The sequence below is a fragment of the Macrobrachium rosenbergii genome, chromosome 20 (genome assembly GCF_040412425.1).
Source record: "Macrobrachium rosenbergii isolate ZJJX-2024 chromosome 20, ASM4041242v1, whole genome shotgun sequence".
In the NCBI taxonomy this organism is placed as follows: Eukaryota; Metazoa; Arthropoda; class Malacostraca; order Decapoda; family Palaemonidae; genus Macrobrachium; species Macrobrachium rosenbergii.
Window position 1 is genome coordinate 39,095,001 of NC_089760.1, and position 22,206 is coordinate 39,117,206.

The window sequence follows — 22,206 nt, forward strand, 5'->3', positions numbered from 1 at the left end:
ATATATATATATATATATATATATATATATATAATAGCATGAGATGTTGTGGTAAAATTCATGCACCTTAATATGGGGAACACACCTTTAATTTTTGAAAATTAAGATTCCGTCAATCATATTTCTCACTTTAAATGCACTGTCTTATGTAAATTCACTATGGAGCTGTCAGTGATATTATGAATGGACTGCAGTGCTATGATGCCAGTGTCATTTATTACAACCATAACATTTTGGCCGTAATTCGTCGTATTAATAATGGACAACCTTCTTGCAAAAAGGAAAATTGACACTTGGATACTGAGAGCATAGCGTTTCTTATCCCGTGTCCAACAAGGCGGAGGATAATTGTTCGAAGAAACACGGTGAGTTTTCATATCTTGAAGGTTTGTATAACATTATGAAGTTGGGGCCGCTGTCAGTAGCGACAAGAATTATCATGGCAAAGATTACAATGCTGCAGCCATTTCTCGGAGGGGAAACGAAAACTTAAACAGAAATAACAGAACTTTTAGTAAAACTTCTTCAAGAAACGAGACAAAAATTTTTGTCGAGCCCAGTTAATGAAGTTTGGATTTGCTTCCCTTAGGTTTGTTTTTATTTATTTATTTATTTATTTATTTATTTATGTATTATTAGTCCAAGTAAACAATTATGCGGCAAAAAATTAATTAATAGTTTTAGGTCAGTCACTACAGGCTTAAATCCATCCCTTCAAGTTTCGACTTTGGAAATGGGAGCGAGTTGGCTCTCGCGTAAGGAAGGTAACAATGAGATTAAGATTAATGTGGGGTGGGAACTTGTATATTAAGGTCATTTATATTCGCTCCGCTCTCGTCGTTGGCCAAATCGTCATCTATATTAAGGGTCGTAAAGCTTCAGTTTCAGAGATACGGAGTTTTTTTTTTTTTTTAATCCGTCACCCATCATTGGATTACGTCATTCAATCCATCTATCGGCTTTTTTTTTTTTTGTTCCTTTCCTTCTTTATGTTCTGTCCCATCTTTCTTTCTTTAACCGTCATGCCACTTTCTCTCTCTCTCTCTCTCTCTCTCTCTCTCTCTCTCTCTCTCTCTCTCTCTGAATAATTATAATCTTTTTCATATTAATATTCTTCGATTCTCCATCTTCATGTTTATCTTCCTAACACTTCTTATTCGCAATATCTTTCCTTCCACCTCTTATCCACTCTTCCTCCTCCTCCTCCTCCTCCTCCTCCACCCCTCATCCTCTGTTCACTTCTTCATTTCGTTTCTTGTATTTTTGTCACTTATTTTTCCTTTGTGTCTTTCTTCATCCTTTACTGCATTGTATTAGACAGAAAAATCAATCGCTTATATTTACTTTTCTTGCATCTTTATCGTCTCTATCGTCTCGCGTAATTCGTTTCTCTTGTTTTGCAGTTCCTCTCTCTCTCTCTCTCTCTCTCTCTCTCTCTCTCTCTCTCTCTCTCTCTCTCTCTCAAATCCAGTGAGTCTGTTGACCTAAGCAGTGAATTAAGTACTCAGTTGTTACATGCCATCAGAACGGGGCCCTCTCTCTCTCTCTCTCTCTCTCTCTCTCTCTCTCTCTCTCTCTCTCTCTCTCTCTCTCTCGAAAATCCAGTGTGAGTGTGTTGACCTAAGCAGTGAATTAGGTATTCAGTTGTTACATACCATCAGAATGGGTCTCTCTCTCTCTCTCTCTCTCTCTCTCTCTCTCTCTCAAATCCAGTGTGAGTCTGTTGATCTAAGTAGTGAGTTAGGTACTCAGTTGTTGTATACCATGAGAATGGAGCCTCTCTCTCTCTCTCTCTCTCTCTCTCTCTCTCTCTCTCTCTCTCTCTCTCTCTCTCTCTCTCTTTTATGTTTTTTCAGTATTGGTCTCCAACATTATTTTCGTTGATAGATTTCATTCTCTACTAACTGGATATTATACAAAGTATGAGTCATAAGAAATTGCGGTAAAAATAATGGATATTTTCATATTGACGTTCAAAGCGGAACAGAAATTACATCAGGCTTAATGACTTTTTATTTTAAAGGCAACTTATATTTGCTGAATTGTTTTGTCACTTCATAAAGCAACCGAACTAATTTAAAAGTAATTTGTTCATATTAAATTTTAAAATTTTTCCATCGCAGCGCGAATGATTTATGAAATTCTGTTCATAATGAGCATTTTTATTTGTACAGAAACTTTATTATTAGCAAGTTATAGAAAATGTTTACGTATTTCATGAATATATTTTCAAAATAAATGCGACTCCATACGAGCGAAATAATTTTTTTTTATCAATTTAAAATTTTATTTTTGTATTTGTTGACATTGTATTCAATTTGCATTTTTGTGATTAATTCACGTATGATATTTTGAAATTTCCCTGTAAAATGCTTTATTTATGATATCCCTTTATTTTTAAAGGATTTTCTTGTTCATCAGAATTCTCCAGCGGTTATGTTAAATGTGAATACTTCATGGAGATACATTAATTTATCTTTTCCCAGAGAGTCTTATTATTATTATTATTATTATTATTATTATTATTATTATTATTATTATTATTATTATTATTATTATTATTATTATTATATATTTTTATATATTGACTCTGACATTGTTGCGGTTTTCTTCGTCATTATTATTATTATTATTATTATTATTATTATTATTATTATTATTATTATTATTATTATTATTATTATTCATATATATTTTTAGTATGTATTTACACTGACATTGTTGCGGATTTCTTCGCGATTATTATTATTATTATTATTATTATTATTATTATTATTATTATTATTATTATTATTATTCGTTTCATATATATTATTATTATATATATATATTTACAAAGACATTGTTGCGGGTTTCTTCGCCATTACATTATTATTATTATTATTATTATTATTATTATTATTATTATTATTATTATTATTATTATTATTATTATTATTATTATTCTTTGATACAGTCGGACAAGATGAAACCAAATTCCGAACATAATTACAGTTCACTTGAAGTTCTCCAATGCCGGCAGACGCCTAAACGATAAAGGGAGAATTCAGCGAATCCAGCAAATGTTCAGTCGTTTCCGGCCACGTGAACATGGTAATTGAACCACTGCAATAGCTGAGCATATGCTAACTACGGACCAGACAGGGTCCGACAGCTTTTGACCCACCTCACGCGGTGCACTGTAGGCAGTAAAGTTCTTTGCAACGTACCTGCGTCGGCCCGTAGCTGCAACCTCTTTCATTCAGTTTAATGTAACCTCTGTTCATATTATCTTTCTTCCATCTGACTTTCCACTTTCTTCTGACAGTTTTTTGTGATGTAACTGCAAAGATTTTTATCCCGTTACTCTTTTAAAATCTCCTTTACCGTCTGTTTCCCTTTCAGCGCCGAATGACCTCATTGGTCCCAGCGCTTGGCCCTTGGCCTAAGTTTTGTATTCCAGTTCAGACAACTCTTGACCAGCGATGGATATCAGAAAGACATAAAAGATTCATTCGTCCGTAGAAAAATGGGGTCAATATAATCCCTAAATTATTGTTAAGTAGGATCATTTGTTATCCTAACACAGGATGCCATATCGTCCCTTTTTTTTGGCAAAGTGTCGAATATGCATTTTTTATCAATTTTTTGCGTTATCTGCATCGACGGTGAGTTTGTCATTGACGTCTTGTTTCAGATAAGTGTCAAGCATGTCTCTCTCACCCTACATCGTAGATAGTGAGAGAGACACACTTGATACTTTGCTGGAACAAAAAGTTATTCATAAAATCACCTTCGTTGCAGATAACTCACAAAACTGAAAGAATGCATATTCGGCACTTTGCCGAAAAAAAGGGGACGATATGGCACGCTCATCAAGAACGATACGAAAATGGAAAGAGGAATAATTTGCCTACGACCCCAAACAAAAGAATATCTCTCCGAAGCCCTTGGAACATTTCCATCCCCGAAGAGAGGAGACTTTGGTAACAAGGGTTGTATTCGTGAATTTGCATGTTCTGTATTAAACCCATCTGCGTCAATTACACCTCAATTACGCCTCTCCAGTGTCTATAAATACCACAGGAACCGAGGTCCAAGTTGCCCTCTTCAAGCACTTGACAGACTTTCAGCCAAAGACCTAAAGTGGGATATTTTCGCTCTGGGCCAAAGTTATTCACATGGACCCAAAATTGGACAGTCTTGTGATGACAGAGGCTTTCTCAATTCATATATAAAAACCGCTGAGTAATGCGCGGGCGTGATCTAGACAGAATAGCAATGGGGACGCAAAGCTGGCCAGAATACAGCAGACCATTAATTTAACGGTTAAAAGACAAATAGGTCACAAGGTAATTAATTATATTTACGTCTATCATAGGCAAATCTCACTTTTTACAATACATACATACATACATACATACATGTATGTACAGTATGTGTGTATGTATGTGTATATATGTGTGTGTGTATGGTAAAAATAATTTTTCGTGCCCTTATGTTTTTTTTTTTTTTTTACCATCACTGAAAACGCAAATTTCATTGCATTGACCGTAATCTTCCAGCCGACATCTTTACTGTTATGTCCCTCGAAATTGTATGATTATTGAAAAATATTTCCATGTCACATTGGATTCATGCAAATGAATGGGGGGCATTTCGTGAATAGAATGTATTAATACATGCTGATATCACAACATAAAGTGAGCCCCTTTGATTTCGGCCGACTTAATGGTAAGGGCTTTATCCGATGGGTTGGTTGGGAAGAATGGATGGGGAAATGGGTTATTGGGGTGGATGCGAGTGGAGAGGGAGTGAAACGGATGGGTGTTTGGTGGAAAGGGAGGGGATGGGGAAGAGGAGGATGCGAGGAGGGATAGGGGTGTTAGGGGTGGGACGATGCGAATATTTAGGGAGAATTGGGCATGGGAAGAGAGAAAGGAGGGTTGATAAAGAGACAAGAGAGAACGGAGGCTTGATAAATAGACAGAGAGAATGTTTGGGAAGAGATGGTGTTTTGGAAGGTGTGGAAGAGTATGAGAGGGAAGATGAGAATAGGGAGAAACGGCAGATGGAATTAGAGAAAATAAAGGGATATTTTGAAAGAGAATGAAAGGGAGAGAGAGGGAATTTTGAAAGAGAATGGAAGGAGGAGAGAAAGAGAATTTTGAAAGAGAGTGAATGGGAGAGAGAGAGAATTTTGAAAGAGAATGCAAGGGAGAGAGAGAATTTTGAAAGAGAATCCAAGGGAGAGAGAATTTTGAAAGAGAATGAAAGGGAGAGAGAATTTTAAAAGGAAATGGAAGAGGGAGAGAAGGAGAATTTTGAAAGAGAATGAAAAGGAGAGAGAGAATTTTGAAAAAGAATTCAAGGGAGAGAGAATTTTGAAAGAGAATTCAAGGGAGAGAGAATTTTGGAAGAGAATAAAAGGGAGAGGGGTAATTTTGAAAGAGACAGGAAGGGAGAGAGAGAGAGAGAGAATAAAGGAATTTTTGAAAAACAAAGAGCGACAGGAAGAAAGAAAGGAAAGCTTTGCAGAGAACAAGGTCAGGAAAAATGCATTCTTAGTAGATGAAGAGAAAGAATATGAATAACAATGGAAACTGAGGTTGAGACAATTGATTGGAAGCCAGCAGACAAAGAGAATAATCGTGAAGGGGTCATAAACTTCCTGTTAAAGGGGTCGTTATCATTTTTGGAGCTTCGACGCAATAATGTTCAGTGGCGCTCCTGATTTCTTTCCAGTGTTTTATTTTCATTTCATGCGGGCGGCACCTCTTCTAAAGAAGCCTGCTGTGGCGTTTGTGGTCTTTTGTCTTGTTCCATGGGAATGGGTACTCATTATGAGCAATAATAATAATAATAATAATAATAATAATAATAATAATAATAATAATAATCCATTAAAATCTCATAATAGCATGAGTCACTAAATTTGTGTAGAAATCCACAGTGGTGTAAGTGTAAATATGTATTTTTCTAATATATATTTACACTTACACCATTTTGGACTTCTTCACCAATAATAATAATAATAATAATAATAATAATAATAATAATAATAATAATAATAATAATAATAATAATCCATTAAAATCTCATAATAGCATGAGTCACTAAACTTGGTGAAGAAATTCACAGTGGTGTAACTGTAAATATGTATTTACACCATTGTGAACTTCTTCACCAATAATAATAATAATAATAATAATAATAATAATAATAATAATAATAATTGTGTCCCAGCAAACTCGCGACGTTCCTTTGTTTTGATATTGGTTACAGTTCAATGCATCCGGCGTTGCATGGTTTCTGAATGTTCCCGGGGGCACATTCAATATTCCAGGGGAAAGGCCTTGCTGATTGATTGTCCCCTGAGGTACGGCCTTCATTCATGGCTACGCTGATTACCAGGTAGTCAGGCGGTAATGTCGTTATAATGCCGTTTAAGCAATGTATTTTTGTGTTTCATTTATGTGGAATAGATAAATGTGTTCCTGCTATTTTTGAAGCTCGTGTAATTTGGTTTTATTTCCCGAATAAGATTGATACGTCTCCACTGGCCAGTCTTTCTCTGACGGAAACGTTTGAAGAAATTAATGGAAATCAGAAACGGTCTTCAAGATGTTGGCCTGTTTCCAATGAAAGAGTTATCGATATTCATCGAGAGAGAGAGAGAGAGCTTGAAGGTTAAAGGGACCATTATGCTTTCGAAGGCAAATTATTGACATTGTAATAATGTTAAATTGTATAGAGCTTCTGTTTTCTGTTTCATCCTTCTGCATTCCTTAAACGTCTGATAACATCATTTGGTTCTTCATTAGGATCTAAAGCTTTGTAGGGACAAACGTATCTCAAAACTGTGAAGAAATCGAGAAGTTAAGAGGCTAGTGCGGGTATTACAATCACATCTTTTAACTTTTGCAGGGCTCTTTAAAAAAATAATCATGAATAATATTGATAGTAGCAACTACACATGCAGTATATATGTACCTTGATGTCATTACCTGTATTCACACTATGCTTTTGTTAAATAGATTCTTTTCTTCTTCTTCTTCCCCAGCATCGTTCTTCGGTGGGTCTTACGTGGCCCTTCCCCTGCAGGAAGCTCGGAGCACGACAGAAATCAGTCTACGGCTAAAAACCCATCGGTCGGACGCCCTCCTCTTGTTGGCTGCAGGAACTACCGACTACTGCCTAGTTGTCCTAGAAGGAGGCGCTCTTAGGGTAAGAGAGTATAAGTGGTTCGTGTTTATTGTCACTTACTTGCGAATAGAATGTGGCGTTGAAGCAGTGGCTGTAGGTTTCAGTTTTATTTTCCGTTGTAAATTTGGCTATTAATTAGTAGGTGTAGGATTCACTTTCATTTTATGTTGTCCTGTAGGAAAAGGGACATGTCCCCAAACACTTTTGAGGTTTAAAGGATCCTGATGGGTATTGTTTTGTCCATTCCCCTTCATTTCTAGATATTGTTACCAGTAGTAGAACTTATGAATTTCTTTTACATTATGTTTCTTCAGTTTTGCATTTCCGCACTCATATTACTCTACATATTTCTTCAGTGAATAGCACCCATCATGAAGTTGGGAAGATTACTGAAAGTTTACACAATCTGCAACCAAAAAGAGTAGTAGGTAGAATTTTTGATAATGATTGCAAACCCTTTTGGAGTGACCATAAAAATATATAATAAAGTGATGAAATTAATGCATCGATTATTTTTTTTTTGTGCTTGTTTAGACGTGGCATGCCATTTGCAAGGGAACCTTGATAAGGGTGTTGAGTGCAGAGTAATTCAAATAGATTTTAGTGCTGCTTTCGATTTAGTAAATCACAAGGCACTTATTTATAAAGTTCAGAATCTTGGAGTGGGTGGATATATTTTAGGATTACTTCAAGATTTCCTTACAGGTAGGCAGCAGCGAGTTGCTGTTGGCAGGATCTTTAGTGAACCAAGACCTATTGTGTCTGGAGTTCCACGGGGCTCTGTTCTACAAGTGATATGGTTGTTGGCCTGGAAAATAAGATTGTCCAGTATGCCGATGATGCAACACTTGCGGGTGTAGTAAAGTCTCTACTTGTGAGAAATGAAGCTGCCCTCAGCCTCAATCGGGACATGAAACGGATCAAGGAATGGTGTAGTCGGTGGGTAATGAGGCTGAAATCCAGCAAAACGAAAACACTGTTGATTAGCAGGTCTCGTACAGATTTCCCACCCCATCCTCCCCTTCAGGTGGACGAGACTATGCTGAATGAGTCTGAAGCATTAACTATTTTAGGTGTAACTTCTGGGAAACATCTAATGAAAGTTTCAGTAAATTTCGCACGAAAGTTAGGTATTGTTCGTAAGGCCTCATATATTCATAACAGTGATAATATCAGTGCAACCTGTTTTACGTCATTTGTACTTCCTTTACTGGAATACTGTTCTCCGGTGTGGATGTCTGCTTCTGCCAGAGATTTTTCTCTTTCAGGTAGAGTGGTTCGTGGTGGTAGGTTTCTATTTCCTAATAGTAACAGTTATTCCTTGGACCATCGACGGATGGTCTCTTGTTTGTCACTTTTTCATACGTTGTATTTAAACAGAGATCTTTCACATTCACAATTGATCCCTGATCCCTTTTATCTGCCGAGAACAACCAGAGTCGCAAAATAGCAGCACCAATACGCAGTAAATGTGCCTCGCTGTGGAACTTCTCAGTTCCAGAGGTCCTTTATTCCTCACACAGAGGATGTGCAGTTGGAACTTCAGAATTTCAAGCAAAAATGCAACGCTTTACTACCTCATACTATTCTTCCTGCATTTAAATACATTTTTATCTGTTTGCCCGTTTATTAATTTACTTTTTTTTTTTTTTAGTAAGTGGGATCTCTTCTTTTTGTACTTCTCTTTACTTCCTCTTACTTCTTCTTCATGAACACCATATTCTTTGGAAGCTTGAATTTCAAGTCAGTGACCCCTGCGGGCTTGTTCCATAAAGATAGGTTTCATCTACTGAATAATAATAATAATTCTGTGTATGTTTTATTCATATTTAACGAAGAAAGATGATGTAATAGGAAGGTAAAAATTATTAGACGCAACTTGTGACTTTCTTTGTATAATTATATTGTAGATTATAATTCAAGTGATAGTCATTGCGACAGAATAGGATAATAATCCTTGCAACAGGTAGACACTGCTACTGCTGCTAATAATAGCAGTAGGTTTGAAAATAACTATTTCAGTCTGAATCCTTGTTTCCTTCTTGTAGTATTAGGTTTGACAGTAGTACAGATAGGGGTGGTATTTGCCTTTCTATTCTGGTGGTTGATGCCTTCGTGTTTGTTTTCGATCTGTGATGTTGACTCTGGCGCCAATATATACATTTCTGATGCTAGATAATCTCTCTCTCTCTCTCTCTCTCTCTCTCTCTCTCTCTCTCTCTCTCTCTCTCTCTCTCTCTCTCTGCATACTCACACAAACCACCTCACACATTGTTATTATTATCTTTATAAGCAATTGAATTTCCTCTTTAAATAATCATTAACATCTTAATTATTGTTCAGATGAGTTATATTTGCATGTTTGTGTTCTTTGTAATTCCTTTCATTCCTGTTCTTTATTTAATGGAATTTTATTGCCTCTTCTTCTTGAATTTCTTTTGTATCTTTTCCTTTGTCTTATTTTTTCCCCTTTGCGTTCGGGTCCTCTTTCGCAACAGGTTTCTTTATTTATTTTTCTTTTTTTTTTCTTTTTTTTTTGGTCCGTTTCCCCTTTCGCTGTCCCCTACTTCCTTCCTCTCGTTCCCCTCTTCGTATAATTTCCCCTCTTCCCTGTATTAATCCTCGTTTGCTTAACTTTTCAATGTATTCTCTGCTGCTGTTGCTGTTACTGCTGCCCCCTGATACGCCCTCTCTCCTTTTATTTTCGCTTTTGCATATATTCCTCGTTATTCTCTTCTCCTTCCGCTCTTACCCTTTTGCGGATTGATCCGCTGTTGCGTTCCAGGCTGGGTAGCGGGGGCGGAATTGCCCTCCATTTTTTTTCTCTCTGCGGACGGACGGACGGAAATGACGTCACAGTTGTGTTTGGTTCAAATATGTCAGAGGATGAATTAAAAAAAAAAAAACTCTTGCCGATCTTTTCCCTCGGTCTCTTTCAGCTTCTAAATCTGTTGACTAAACGTCGTGATCAAATTACAGGAGGGGCCGTACAGTTTTAAATTCGTGCGATGTTTTGTGTTTGTTTCAAGGGTATGCACGGTTTATATATATATATATCTATCTATATATATATATATATATATATATATATATATATATATATATATATATATATATATATATATATATATATATATATATATATTTATTATAATATATATATATGTTGTATGTGTGATTATTCGAAGCTACAGTGACCTAATTCATTAACTCCTCCATTCCCCGACACTCTTTGTTATACGCGTGGCTGAAAGTTACTGCCACAGTAAAGTGAATTAATGAGTTATTTGGTTATATTTGAATATGTATATATATATATATATATATATATATATATATATATATATATATATATATATATATACTATATATATATATTTATTATATATGTAATATATACATATATATGTATGTAATATATATATATATATATATATATATATATATACATGTGTGTATATGTATATACATACATGCATACTTACTTACTTACTTACATAAAGTGTGGTGCATACTTTATGATGCTATGCTGTTCGAGTACTCCCAATTTCTCATGCCACTGCGTGTGTGTTTTCGTGTTTGTGAATAATTTTGGCTTATACCGAATATAAGCCAAGGTGGCGAATACATTACCGAAAAGCATATTTACAGACACCAATTACAAAGAGTTATTGGCTAAGGTCACAACGGAGTATCGGAACTGAAACTAAATGTTTAATTTTACAACAAAGACGCTTTACTTATTTCTTGATGTTGCTTGATATTTTTTAGTTGGTCTCTTGACGTCCACAACCAGGATTATAGGAACGATTTAACCATACGGATAAGTATTCCCCGATCTTTAGTCAGAAGATCAGTCAAAAAGAATTCAGCCTTTAGGGGGTAGTGTCGTCAGTGCACCTCATGCGGTGCACTGTAGGCATTACTTAAGGTTCTTTGCAGCGTCCTTTCGGCCCCTAGCTGCAACCCCTTTCATTCCGTTTACTGTACCTCTGTTCATATTTTTTTCTTCCTATCTTACTTTCCACCCTCTTCTAAAAGTTGAATCGTAGTGCAACTGCGTGGTTTCCCTTATGTTACACCTTGACCTTTTTTAATGTCAATTTCCGTTTCAGCGCTGGAAGACCTCACAGGTCCCAGCGCTTGGCCTTTGGCCTAAGTTCTATATTCTATCTATCTATCTATCTAAAAAGAGTTCAGCTACATACAAAAATGAGTGAAGCGTCTTTGGAGGTAAATTCAGTCTTTAACGTCGAGTTTCTATATATTCTTGTGACTCCACTCTTGAAAATACTCTCGATATATTATAGGGAAAATTAAAAAGAAAAATAAGTCTTGCTGACCTACGCAGAGTGAATTCTAATAGCAAAACTGACGGGAAATTATCAATGTCATAGTTTGTATATGTGATGTATAAAGATCATATGAATATATTATACCATATGTGGCCATCCTTATGTCTTATTGATAAGCAAAGTAAATCAATAAGAAAACTTAGTAGACTTCACTCGAACATCAAACAAAAATCGCGATCTGCGAATTTAACTGATTAAAAAGTATATATATATATATATATATATATATATATATATATATATATATATATATATATATATATATATATATATATATATATATATATAAACCAACAATAGAAATCCCATCGCACAAAACAACGCATTTTATGTATACAACTCATTCAAGTCACACGCATAGTTTTGTTTTAGCAGTTAATTGAATTTTATGGAATTTAAAGGTCACGTTTTCAGATCAGGGTCATTGTATTCATTGGTGCTGTTGCTGTTGAATACAGGTAATGTGGTCGTGGGAACCAATTCGATGGACTTTTATTCTTTTGCACTGCAATATATACGTAGGACTTTTTGAGCGGGTGAAATGTGAATAGTTCCCGTATTGCCCTATTAACTTTTGTGTTATTTAATTATACATTTGTTAGCCGCTGTAATGAACTTTGCTTACCTTTAAAATGAGGATTAAAGCTTGCCGTATGCCGGCACGGACTTTTGTTGAAGATTAAACCTTGCCTCATGCCAGCACGGTCTCTTGCTCCGAAAGCAACCGTGTAAGGCTTTGCTAAATCTTCTCAGATTCCTAAATAGATGTTATGCCCTCTTGAGCAAGCCTATGTAATGTGAAGAGCTATTTTAAAGTTAGCCCCCTTGAGGGGCTAGTACCGTCAGTTCACCTCATGTGGTGCACTGTAGGCATGACTTAAGGTTCTTTGCAGCGTCCCTGAGGGGCCCTTAGCTAGAACCCCTATCATTTCTTTTACTGTACCTCTGTTCGTATCATTCTTACATCTTACTTTCCACCCTCTCTAACAATTGTTTCATAGTACAACAGCGAGGCTTTTCTCCTGTTACACCTTTCAAACCTTCTTACTGTCAATTTCCGTTTCGGCGCTGAATGGCCTCATAGGTCCCAGCGCTTGGCCTCTGTCCTAAATTCTACATTCTATTCTGTTCTGTTTTACTTAGTGGTTTCTGCTATTTAGTTATGTAAAACCAGCCATTTGGTATCACATAACATTGCTGACGTTCGCATTAATAGCTCAGTCATACCATGGGTAGTTGATAGCGCGTTTTATGACCTTTTTCTTGACAGACATACGACCTTTTAATTACGGTCATGTAGCCGTTCGCCGAGTGCTATTGATGGAATCATTTGCCAAGCAAATAGAATGGAGAGGTACTGCTTTCCGTGAAATAGCATATCGTGAATACGAGATCGTTAACTGGCAGTTAGTGGGCTTCATTATCCGGTCATGCGAAGTTCGCCGAGGGACACAGATATGTGAGAAGGGTTGTTATGCTGTCGTTGCGTTGACGCTATTATCCGTCTATGTATAGCTTCAAGAGTCTTGTGTTGACTTAATAGTCTCCGCAGCAATATTATTGATTATGTGCAACGTCATTTACTCTGCCTATTTATTTGGTAGTTTTTCAAAGGCTGCTAAAATTACGTATCAAGTATCTTCATTGAGAAAGATGTTTATCTTAGATACTGTTATTGGAAAAGTTACAGAGCCATTTAAGTACTAATAGCTTTTGCAAATACTCGATAAAGCTCATATTAGATTGAAAATGTATATTAGTTTACATTAGCAAGACCAAAAGATTATCTAATTTACATTTCTTGAATTGAAAGACTTCGGTCGACTATCCACTGCTACATACTAAAACTGCTATTCAGTGGGAACTGTGTGTAGTTGTACGCGCATGTATGTATGTGATATGTATGATGTGATTGTGTCTGTCTGTCCATAAAGAGACACAGAGAGGCCATGTTCGTGAGACGGTTGTCAAAATAGCATGGATGATTATCTTGTTAGGTCTAAAGGTCGCTTATGGGTGGTAAAGGGCAGTTTCTCAGAGACTGAACATGAGCACATGTCTGTGGCAGGTCAGATTGCAATGTAGACATACCTTTGCTCAGTTCCTTTGGCTTCAGTAATTTCATATTAGCCTTATAGGAGTTGATATATGATATCTCAAGGTGTTTTTATCGCAGTGTATAACAAATAGCTGTAAAGGCAAGGGATGAGTAGACTTTCTGACAGTTGACAACTCAGGCATGGAGGAATCACTTTCTTGATGGATGAAAGGTTGTCACATTCTTAGTCTATCATTTGTTTATCAAAGCTAATTTGTCGCGGGAAGTTGCAACAGCTCTAGTGGCAGGTATGTATGGGGAGTCTTTGACGTTTAGATATGTAATTTTGGAAGAAACTTGTTGATTTATTTCACCATCACAGATTCTCCTGGACCTTTTTTGTGTATAAGTAAAGTATTGTGCCGGCTTTATGTGTCCGTCCGCACTTTATTCTGCCCGCATTTTTTCTGATCGCCCTCAGATCTTAAAAGCTACTGAGGCTAGAGGGCTGCAAATTAGTATGTTGATCATCCACCCTCCAATCATCAAACATACCAGATTATACCCTTTAGCCTTAGTAGTTTTTATTTTATTTAAGGTTAAAGTTTGAAAACGATATAGGATAAGCCACCGGCGGTCAGTGGTTAAAATTTCATGGGCCGCGGCTCATACAGCATTATACCGAGACCACCGAAAGATAGATCTGTTTTCAGCGGCCTTGATTATACTCTGTAGCGGCTGTACAGAAAACTCGATTGCGCCGAAGTGTTCGTTTACTTCGTTTTGTCTTTTGTTCATAAGGAGGAAAGAGTCTGTGGTATGTTAGCTTGAATGTCTAAATTAGCACCTTTGTTCATTATGCTACAGTGTTGGTATGTTTTGACCACCTTTCGTATTATGTGATCCAATGTACAGATAGAACTATTCAAATCATCCATTTCACTGGCTTCATTTCTTCATGTATATTTTCAAATAATAAGTTAATAACTGTAAATTTATAATAAGTTTTGTGGTTGTGTTGGTGTGTTATATATACATACCCATACATAATATCTCAGAATATTCAGGAGATAAAACTTATTCATATGGAACAAGCCCACAGAGGCCATTGACTTGAAATTCAAGCTCAGTGTTCATATATTAAAGTAAGATATTTGTGTACGTGTATGTAGTTACCTTACGTGTATCCAAGGTTCTGTTCACAAGTGGCAAACCCAACACCCTATTACCACCAGAAATTCATAACACGAGTCCTTTTCCTTTCGTCCCACCAGGTCAGGATCAACTTGGGGGCCGGGGAATCAGAATTATCGTCGCCGCCCCGTCTGCGACTCGACGACCTTCTCTGGCACGACGTCCACATATCGAGGGAGACTGCTGAGGTTACTCTGACGATCGACAAGATCCACGTCACCAGGTAAGTCGGGAATCGAATTGAATTGTGCCTCTTGAGAGGCTGGTTAGTTGGACAACGGTGTAAACAGGTTTTCAAACAGTGAAGTAAACAGGTTTTCAAACAGCGGTGTAAACATGTTTTCAAACAGTGAAGTAAACAGGTTTTCAAACAGTGAAGCAAACAGGTTTTCAAATAATGGTGTAAACAGGTTTTCAAACAGTGGTGTAAACAGGTTTTCGAAAACCAAACAGTGGTGTAAACAGGTTTTCAAACAGGTTTTTTCAAACAGTGAAGTAAACAGGTTTTCAAACAGTGGTGTAAACATGTTTTCAAACAGTGAAGTAAACAGGTTTTCAAACAGTGAAAAACAGGTTTTCAAATAATGGTGTAAACAGGTTTTCAAACAGTGGTGTAAACAGGTTTTCGAAAACCAAACAGTGGTGTAAACAGGTTTTCAAACAGTGGTGAAAACAGGTTTTCAAACAGTGGTGTAAACAGGTTTTCAAACAGTGAAGTAAACAGGGTTTCAAACAGCGGTGTAAACAGGTTTTCAGACAGCGGCGTAAACAGGTTTTCAAACAGTGAAGTAAACAGGTTTTCAAACAGCAGGTGTAAACAGGTTTTCAAACAGTGAAGTAAACAGGTTTTCAAACAGTGGTGTAAACAGGTTTTCAAACTGTGAAGCAAACAGGTTCTCAAACAGCGGTGTAAACAGGTTTTCAAACAGTGGTGTAAACAGGTTTTCGAAAACCAAACAGTGGTGTGAACAGGTTTTCAAACAGTGGGGTAAACAGGCTTTCAAACAGTGAAGTAAACAGGTTTTCAAACAGTGGTAGTTGATCTGAATAAGTTTACTTTCTAATTCAGCTGGGTTATTGGGAAGAAAATATCTGAAGGGAATTTAGTCATGTGGTGGTGTACAAAGTAAGGCTCAGTTATGACAGGCCGTGCGTGTTTACTGTATGTTCGTGATATTCTATATTCCTTGTCCGTGTTATTGCTTTTAATTTTAATTACTTATTACATAAAGGATCGTTTATTCGGAAACCATTTATTGTTAGTGTGAGAATTGAATTTAATCTTTTCGAAGATTAATTAGTTAACCGGCAAGCAGTATTCACCTGGGTTATCATTTTATCCTGAGAAAACCCCACTGTTGCACTATGAAGTAATAATTAGGAAAAGTGGCTAGCAAGATTGAAGAAAGGAAACAGGAACGGAGGTCAAAGAAAATGTTAAAATTTGGGTGCAGCTAGGGACCGAGGGGGCGCTGCAAACTCCCTTTAGACGTGCCTACAGTGCGCCACATGAGGTGCACTGAAGGGGCTACACCCATACGGGGGAAATAACCTTGTTGGGAAATCTTTTGAAATGCCTTGATTGAAAATACGTAGAAATACCATTCACAGAAAATCTTTGCTAAACCTTGTTTATAAATACCACTGGACATAAAACGCCTTGTGCTAACCTTTCTTCTGGTACGAACAGCTTCGTATATCTGTCCTTTTTCTGCAGAATTCAAGAAATTATTGAAATTTAGCCTATGACTGTGTTCATAAAGACGTGACAAATCTCATTTCCTGTGTTGCAAGATATGCATTCAAAATACTGTATCGTAGAACCTAAACTAATGAAACGAACTCTTTATTTTCACAGTAGAAACGAAAAAGGATATCTCTAAAATTGTTAACTTAAGTATGCGTATTGTTAGCAATATCTGAATAACACCCAAATATATCCAAGATACCTTTTCACCGCCCCACTTACGAAAATCCAGATGGCCCCGAAAAGACGGTAATCTATTAAGGTGGAAAAATGTTAATTTAAGCAACATAAAATGCAAATTGGAAGCTCCCACTATCTGCCATTAAAGATGTCCCCTCTCGGGAGGGACTGATTAATGGAGCAGTTCATTGGTTGGTGCAAATGTGCAAGAATACAATTAGGGAATTGCTTCTCTCCCTCAACTTTATCAGTCTCTTGTTTTTCTTCTCGTCTCATCTCCCGCGTTGCGTCTTCTTTATAAGTGGCACCTCTTCTCCGGCACATATTGGACGGAACCCACTTAATAATGTGTGATGAACGATGGGCAATATATAAAGGCCCTTTGGCGGTGTTCTCATATGTATTAATTTATGATAATGTAATGAAAATTTCTCGCGTGTGAATTGGATATTGGTTCCTTTAATACGTTTTGGTGAATTATGGTCAGGCGTGAGGCGGAGTTTTATTGTCTAACTAGATTACTTTCGATTGTTTTTGCGTTTCCAGTTGCGACCAATATTTGTAGTCATTTCTGTCTTTTAAAAGTGTTTTTTGTGTCCGTGTTATTTATAGGCCAAAACCATTCCTGTTTTTCCAGTCTCATCTTCAGGTACTTGAACGTCAACAGATATAAACCAAATATTTTAAATTTAATTTGGGTTAGATTCATAAACCAAGTGGCCCTTATACCGCCAACTGAATGGCCCTTGCAGTACAAAAAAGAAAAAAAATATTTGAAATTGGGATTGCTCTTTTCCTTTCGTCGAATTTTTGCTTAAAAGGCTGAAGTGAGAGTGCAGTTGAAGTATTTTGAATTCAAAATTTGGAAGCCCTTTTTAAACTCAAAAGCTGTCATGTGCAATGTAATCTCTATTTTCTCTTTCAATAACCTAGGGCTTTTTTTTTTTACAAATTTATTTACTTGTGTGTGATTTCTCTTTCAATAATCCAGAGGTCTTTTATAGATTTATGCACTAGTATATAAATTTATTAGGAAATGCGATAGATAAAATTAACTTTTTATTGTTGAAGGTCATTAAGGAAATGATTATCATTTTTGCTGGATTCTTAAAAACAAGGTTTTGTTAAGAAAAGTACTTTCAGTATATTGTTTCGAAAGACTTAGAATAGTTCTTTTTCACTTCTGCTTTTTTTTTTTTAGCTTTCTGTGAAAGAAAACTATTGTGCCGGCTTTATCTATCCATCCGCACTTTATTCTGTCCGCACTTTTTCTGTCCACCCTCCGATCTTAAAAACTACTGAGGCTAGAGGGCTGTAGATTGGTATGTGGATCACCCACCCTCCAATCATCAAATATACCAAATTGCAGCCCTCTAGCCTCAGTAGTTTTTTTTTTTTTTTGTTTGAGGTTAAACTTAGCCATGACCGTGCTTCTGGCAACGATTATGGATAGGCCACCACCGAGCCGTAGTTGAAGTTTCATGGACCGTGGTTCATGCAGCGTTATACCGAGACCACCGTAAGATATATCTATTCTCGGTGGCCTTGATTATATGCTGCAGCGACTGTACAGAAAACTCGATTGCGCCGAAGAAACTTCGGCACATTTTTTTACTTGTTTAATTTTATTTTTTACTTTTATGTGAAAAGTTTATGCCCCGTAACTTCGTGCTTTCAGACCCATATGTGCAGTGAATAAATTTTGTTTCATAATTGCCATTACCAAATCATAATTTCGTTTGTAATGAGGCTCAACGCTTAAAAGTTGTAAAATATGATTTTTAAAATTATTGACAACTTATTACATATTTTACATTTGTTTAATTGTATACAGTGCTTAAAATACGTATATGGGGATCATGTATCCTTCAGTCTACTAATATGTTACGTACATGATTGTATTATATATATATATACTGTATATATATATATATAATATTATATATATATATATATATATATATATATATATATATATATATATATATATATATATATATATATATAATACAATCGTATATATATATATATATATATATATATATATATATATATATATATATATATATGTATGTATGTATATATTATATATATATATATATATATATATATATATATATATATATATATATATATATATATATATATGCATATATATGCTAATCAGTTACATGATAAATTGCAGAACACATGAGTGACAGTTAGCCGCAAAAGACTTCCAGCCAGGTGAGAATTAACACCTGTGCTCTCTTTCTTTCATCATTAGCCAACATTTTGCCGTGACCCACATTCGTAATGATTCCAGACCTGCGGCTTTGGTGACTCAGAATTCCGTGTTATTGTGTTGTCGGCCGCGTTTGGAAATATCAGGAGAACATGGTGTTATTCTGAGGCGTTGTTTTGTTCATTGACGGTTCCCGTGCAGAGGCGAGACGCATTGTTTCAGTAATGGGGGACAATATACGCCTCGCTTCAATGCTGCTGCTAAATCTGGGCTGCGTTGGCGATCGCTGGCTGTTGTTGTTTGTTGTTTGTTGTTGGTGTTTGTGATCGTCGGAATAACAGGATTCAGGGGTGATAATAAACAAGTTAAAAATCGCGCCGAAGGTTCTTCGGCGCAATCGAGTTATCTGTACAGCGTGTAATCAAGGCCACCGAAAAGAGATTTAACTTTCGGTGGTCTCGGTATAATGCTGTATTAGCCGCGGCCCATGAAACTTTAACCACGGTCCGGTGGTGGCCTATCCTATATCGTTGCCAGACTCACGATTATGGCTAAATTAAACCTTAATTAGAATACGAAGGCTAGAGGACTGCAATTTGGTATGTTTGATAACTAGAGGGTGGATGATCACCATACCGGGCGGTGGTTAAAGTTTCACGGGCCGCGGCTCATACAGCATTATACCGAGACCACCGAAAGATAGATCAGTTTTCGATGGCCTTGATTATACGCTGTAGCGGCTGTATAGAAAACTCGATTGCGCCGAAGAACCTTGGCGCATTTTTTACGAAAAAAAGCCGGAAAAAGGAATGAAATGTCTCCTTCGTTTTATATTTTATCGTGATTTTATTTCACTTCTTAACAAACATTTTCCTGATGCTTTTTGTGAAAGGTCATTGGATATACCTGCATAATGTGGCTCTCTCTCTCTCTCTCTCTCTCTCTCTCTCTCTCTCTCTCTCTCTCTCTCTCTCTCTCTCTCTCTCTCAAGTAAGTAAATGTGAACGGCTTTTTGGGAGAACGTTGTGTTTAAAACCATATCGTTGATATTTTCGCTCAATTCTCGTGACCTGTTGTTTTTTGAAGTGCCATTTTGACCTCTACATTTACAGGCAGGAGAGAGAGAGAGAGAGAGAGAGAGAGAGAGAGAGAGAGAGAGAGAGAGAGAGAGAGAGAAGAGAGAGAGAGAGAGAGAAAGTGAGCTCGCCTTTTAGCTACTGCGAAAGCAGCCAGTCTGAAAATGCTTTTATGTAAATAACCTACTTTTCCGTCCACTAGTTTTGCAAAAGACTCGCCTTTGGAGTTCTCTAAATAGAAACGCTCATTGACGGCCGAGTGGGATGTGCTACAGAAACAGCACCCTGTGCTTGCGATGCATTCATTTCATTTTCTTTATTTGGAATCTAAAATATTCCTGTTATCGATGGCGCTCAGAAGAAGAAAGCTAGTTAATAAAGAGGTAGGCATAATGTTTCATAAGATATATATATATATATATATATATATATATATATATATATATATATATATATATATATATATATATATATATATATATATATATATATATATATATATATTGTAACGACCTGAGTGGGCCGCTATGCAGGTTCTTTAACATACTCAGGATGGGGCTGTCATGACTGACGGCAGATGCAACAAACAAAGGAGGAGAAAACAACAAAAACAATAAAATAAGCTTAATATTAATTTATTTTTGCAAAGTATTTACAAGTGAGTCAGGTCTGGTAAAAGATAAAAACCATAAGTACAAAAAAACCAAAAGGCAGCACTAAACAAAATCAAGTTAAATGAACAATTAACTTCATAAACAAAAAGTAGCTTAAAAAAAAAGGCAAAAATAAACAACAGCAGGCAGAAAAAAAAAACCAAACATACGTCCTCCATCAGGGCACCAAGACAGCCCTCAGCTGCACAACAGGGACAAGAACCCACCAACCAGAATACCCCGATGGAGACGTCAGGACAGCCTCACGCTGTCATCAAAGATGAGCAGCTCGTGGTCACACCACTACTCATGGTCACACTCCACCTCTACGTCGTGCTCCATTTCGTATGCGTGCTCCAATTTGCTGCTCAAAAACTTGACCAACGTCGACTCCAAAAACTGCCTGCTGCTGCTGCCACTGCCGCTACTTTCGCTGCCCTACCAGACCCGACTGAAGCAAGAAAAACGGCAGCTCACCGACGAAAACATCAAAACAAAAAAAACTTGAAAGGTAAGGAGGCAGCAATCCACAAAAGGGAACGAGCGGGGAACCAGCAGTTCCGCAAAACCATCACTAACGTGACATATATATATATATATATATATATATATATATATATATATATATATATATATATATATATATATATATATATGTGTGTGTGTGTGTGTGTGTGTGTGTGTGTGTGTGTGTGTGTGTGTGTGTGTGTGTGTGTGTGTGTGTGTGTGTGAGTGCGCGTGTTTGTGTGTGTGTCAGTGCATGGTTTAAAAATCACTTTATCAAGAACAACTTGAGAGTAGTTACTGCAAAACTATCAACAGCGTAAGTAGAAAGGTTACAAAGTTATTTTTCTTAATTTTGCTTTTAATTATATCACATTTTGTCGTTTATATATGATCTTGCCGTTTGTTTTCCACGAATTCTAGAAGCCAGATATGATGAGAGAGAGAGAGAGAGCCACAGTAAATCGAGTTCCTGCTTTTTAATTTTTAAACATGTATTTTTTTTCAAGATCGTTCATGAAGGAATTTAATTTTCCTTCAGCAGGGAGACTCATGCGCCCTGTTCATAACGTTATATGACAAAAATATAAAAGAAAAAATTTCTTTATTAAATACTAGAAACATGAATTGAGCTCTACAGTAGATCAATTACCCTTGTACTGTGTAGAGTGAAAGTATGTAAATGAAATATCCGCTTCCTTTTACTTTTACTCTCTCTCTCTCTCTCTCTCTCTCTCTCTCTCTCTCTCTCTCTCTCTCTCTCTCTCTCTCTCTCTTGTATCCCACGCGTTTCGCATTTCTCTTTCATTATCCGAATATCTTTTGTCGTCTCGAGTCTTCAAAGTAATTTTTTTCTCCTTTCCGTATACGTTTTTTATTTCCTGACCTCTTTGTAGGATTCTTCTCCTCCTCCAGTTTCTACCCACTTATTAACGCCCCTTTTGTTTCTCTTCTTTTTTTTTCCTTTTTCCTTCTCATTGTGCTCGTCCTGATATTTGATTCCTCCTCCTCCTCCTCCTCCTCCTCCTCCTCCTCCTCCTCCTCCTCCTC

The 22,206-nt window shown here is 36.6% G+C and overlaps 1 protein-coding gene across 1 annotated transcript in view; it reads left to right on the forward strand.

Moving 5' to 3' along the window:
* The window catches only part of kon (chondroitin sulfate proteoglycan 4-like protein), a 194,472-nt gene that overhangs the window by 76,390 nt on the left and 95,876 nt on the right, over nt 1-22,206 (forward strand). Inside the window, exons 3-4 of the mRNA XM_067121778.1 lie at nt 7,043-7,206; nt 14,853-14,995. Coding sequence (XP_066977879.1) covers nt 7,043-7,206; nt 14,853-14,995 — 307 coding nt within the window. The remainder of the gene's footprint in view (nt 1-7,042; nt 7,207-14,852; nt 14,996-22,206) is intronic.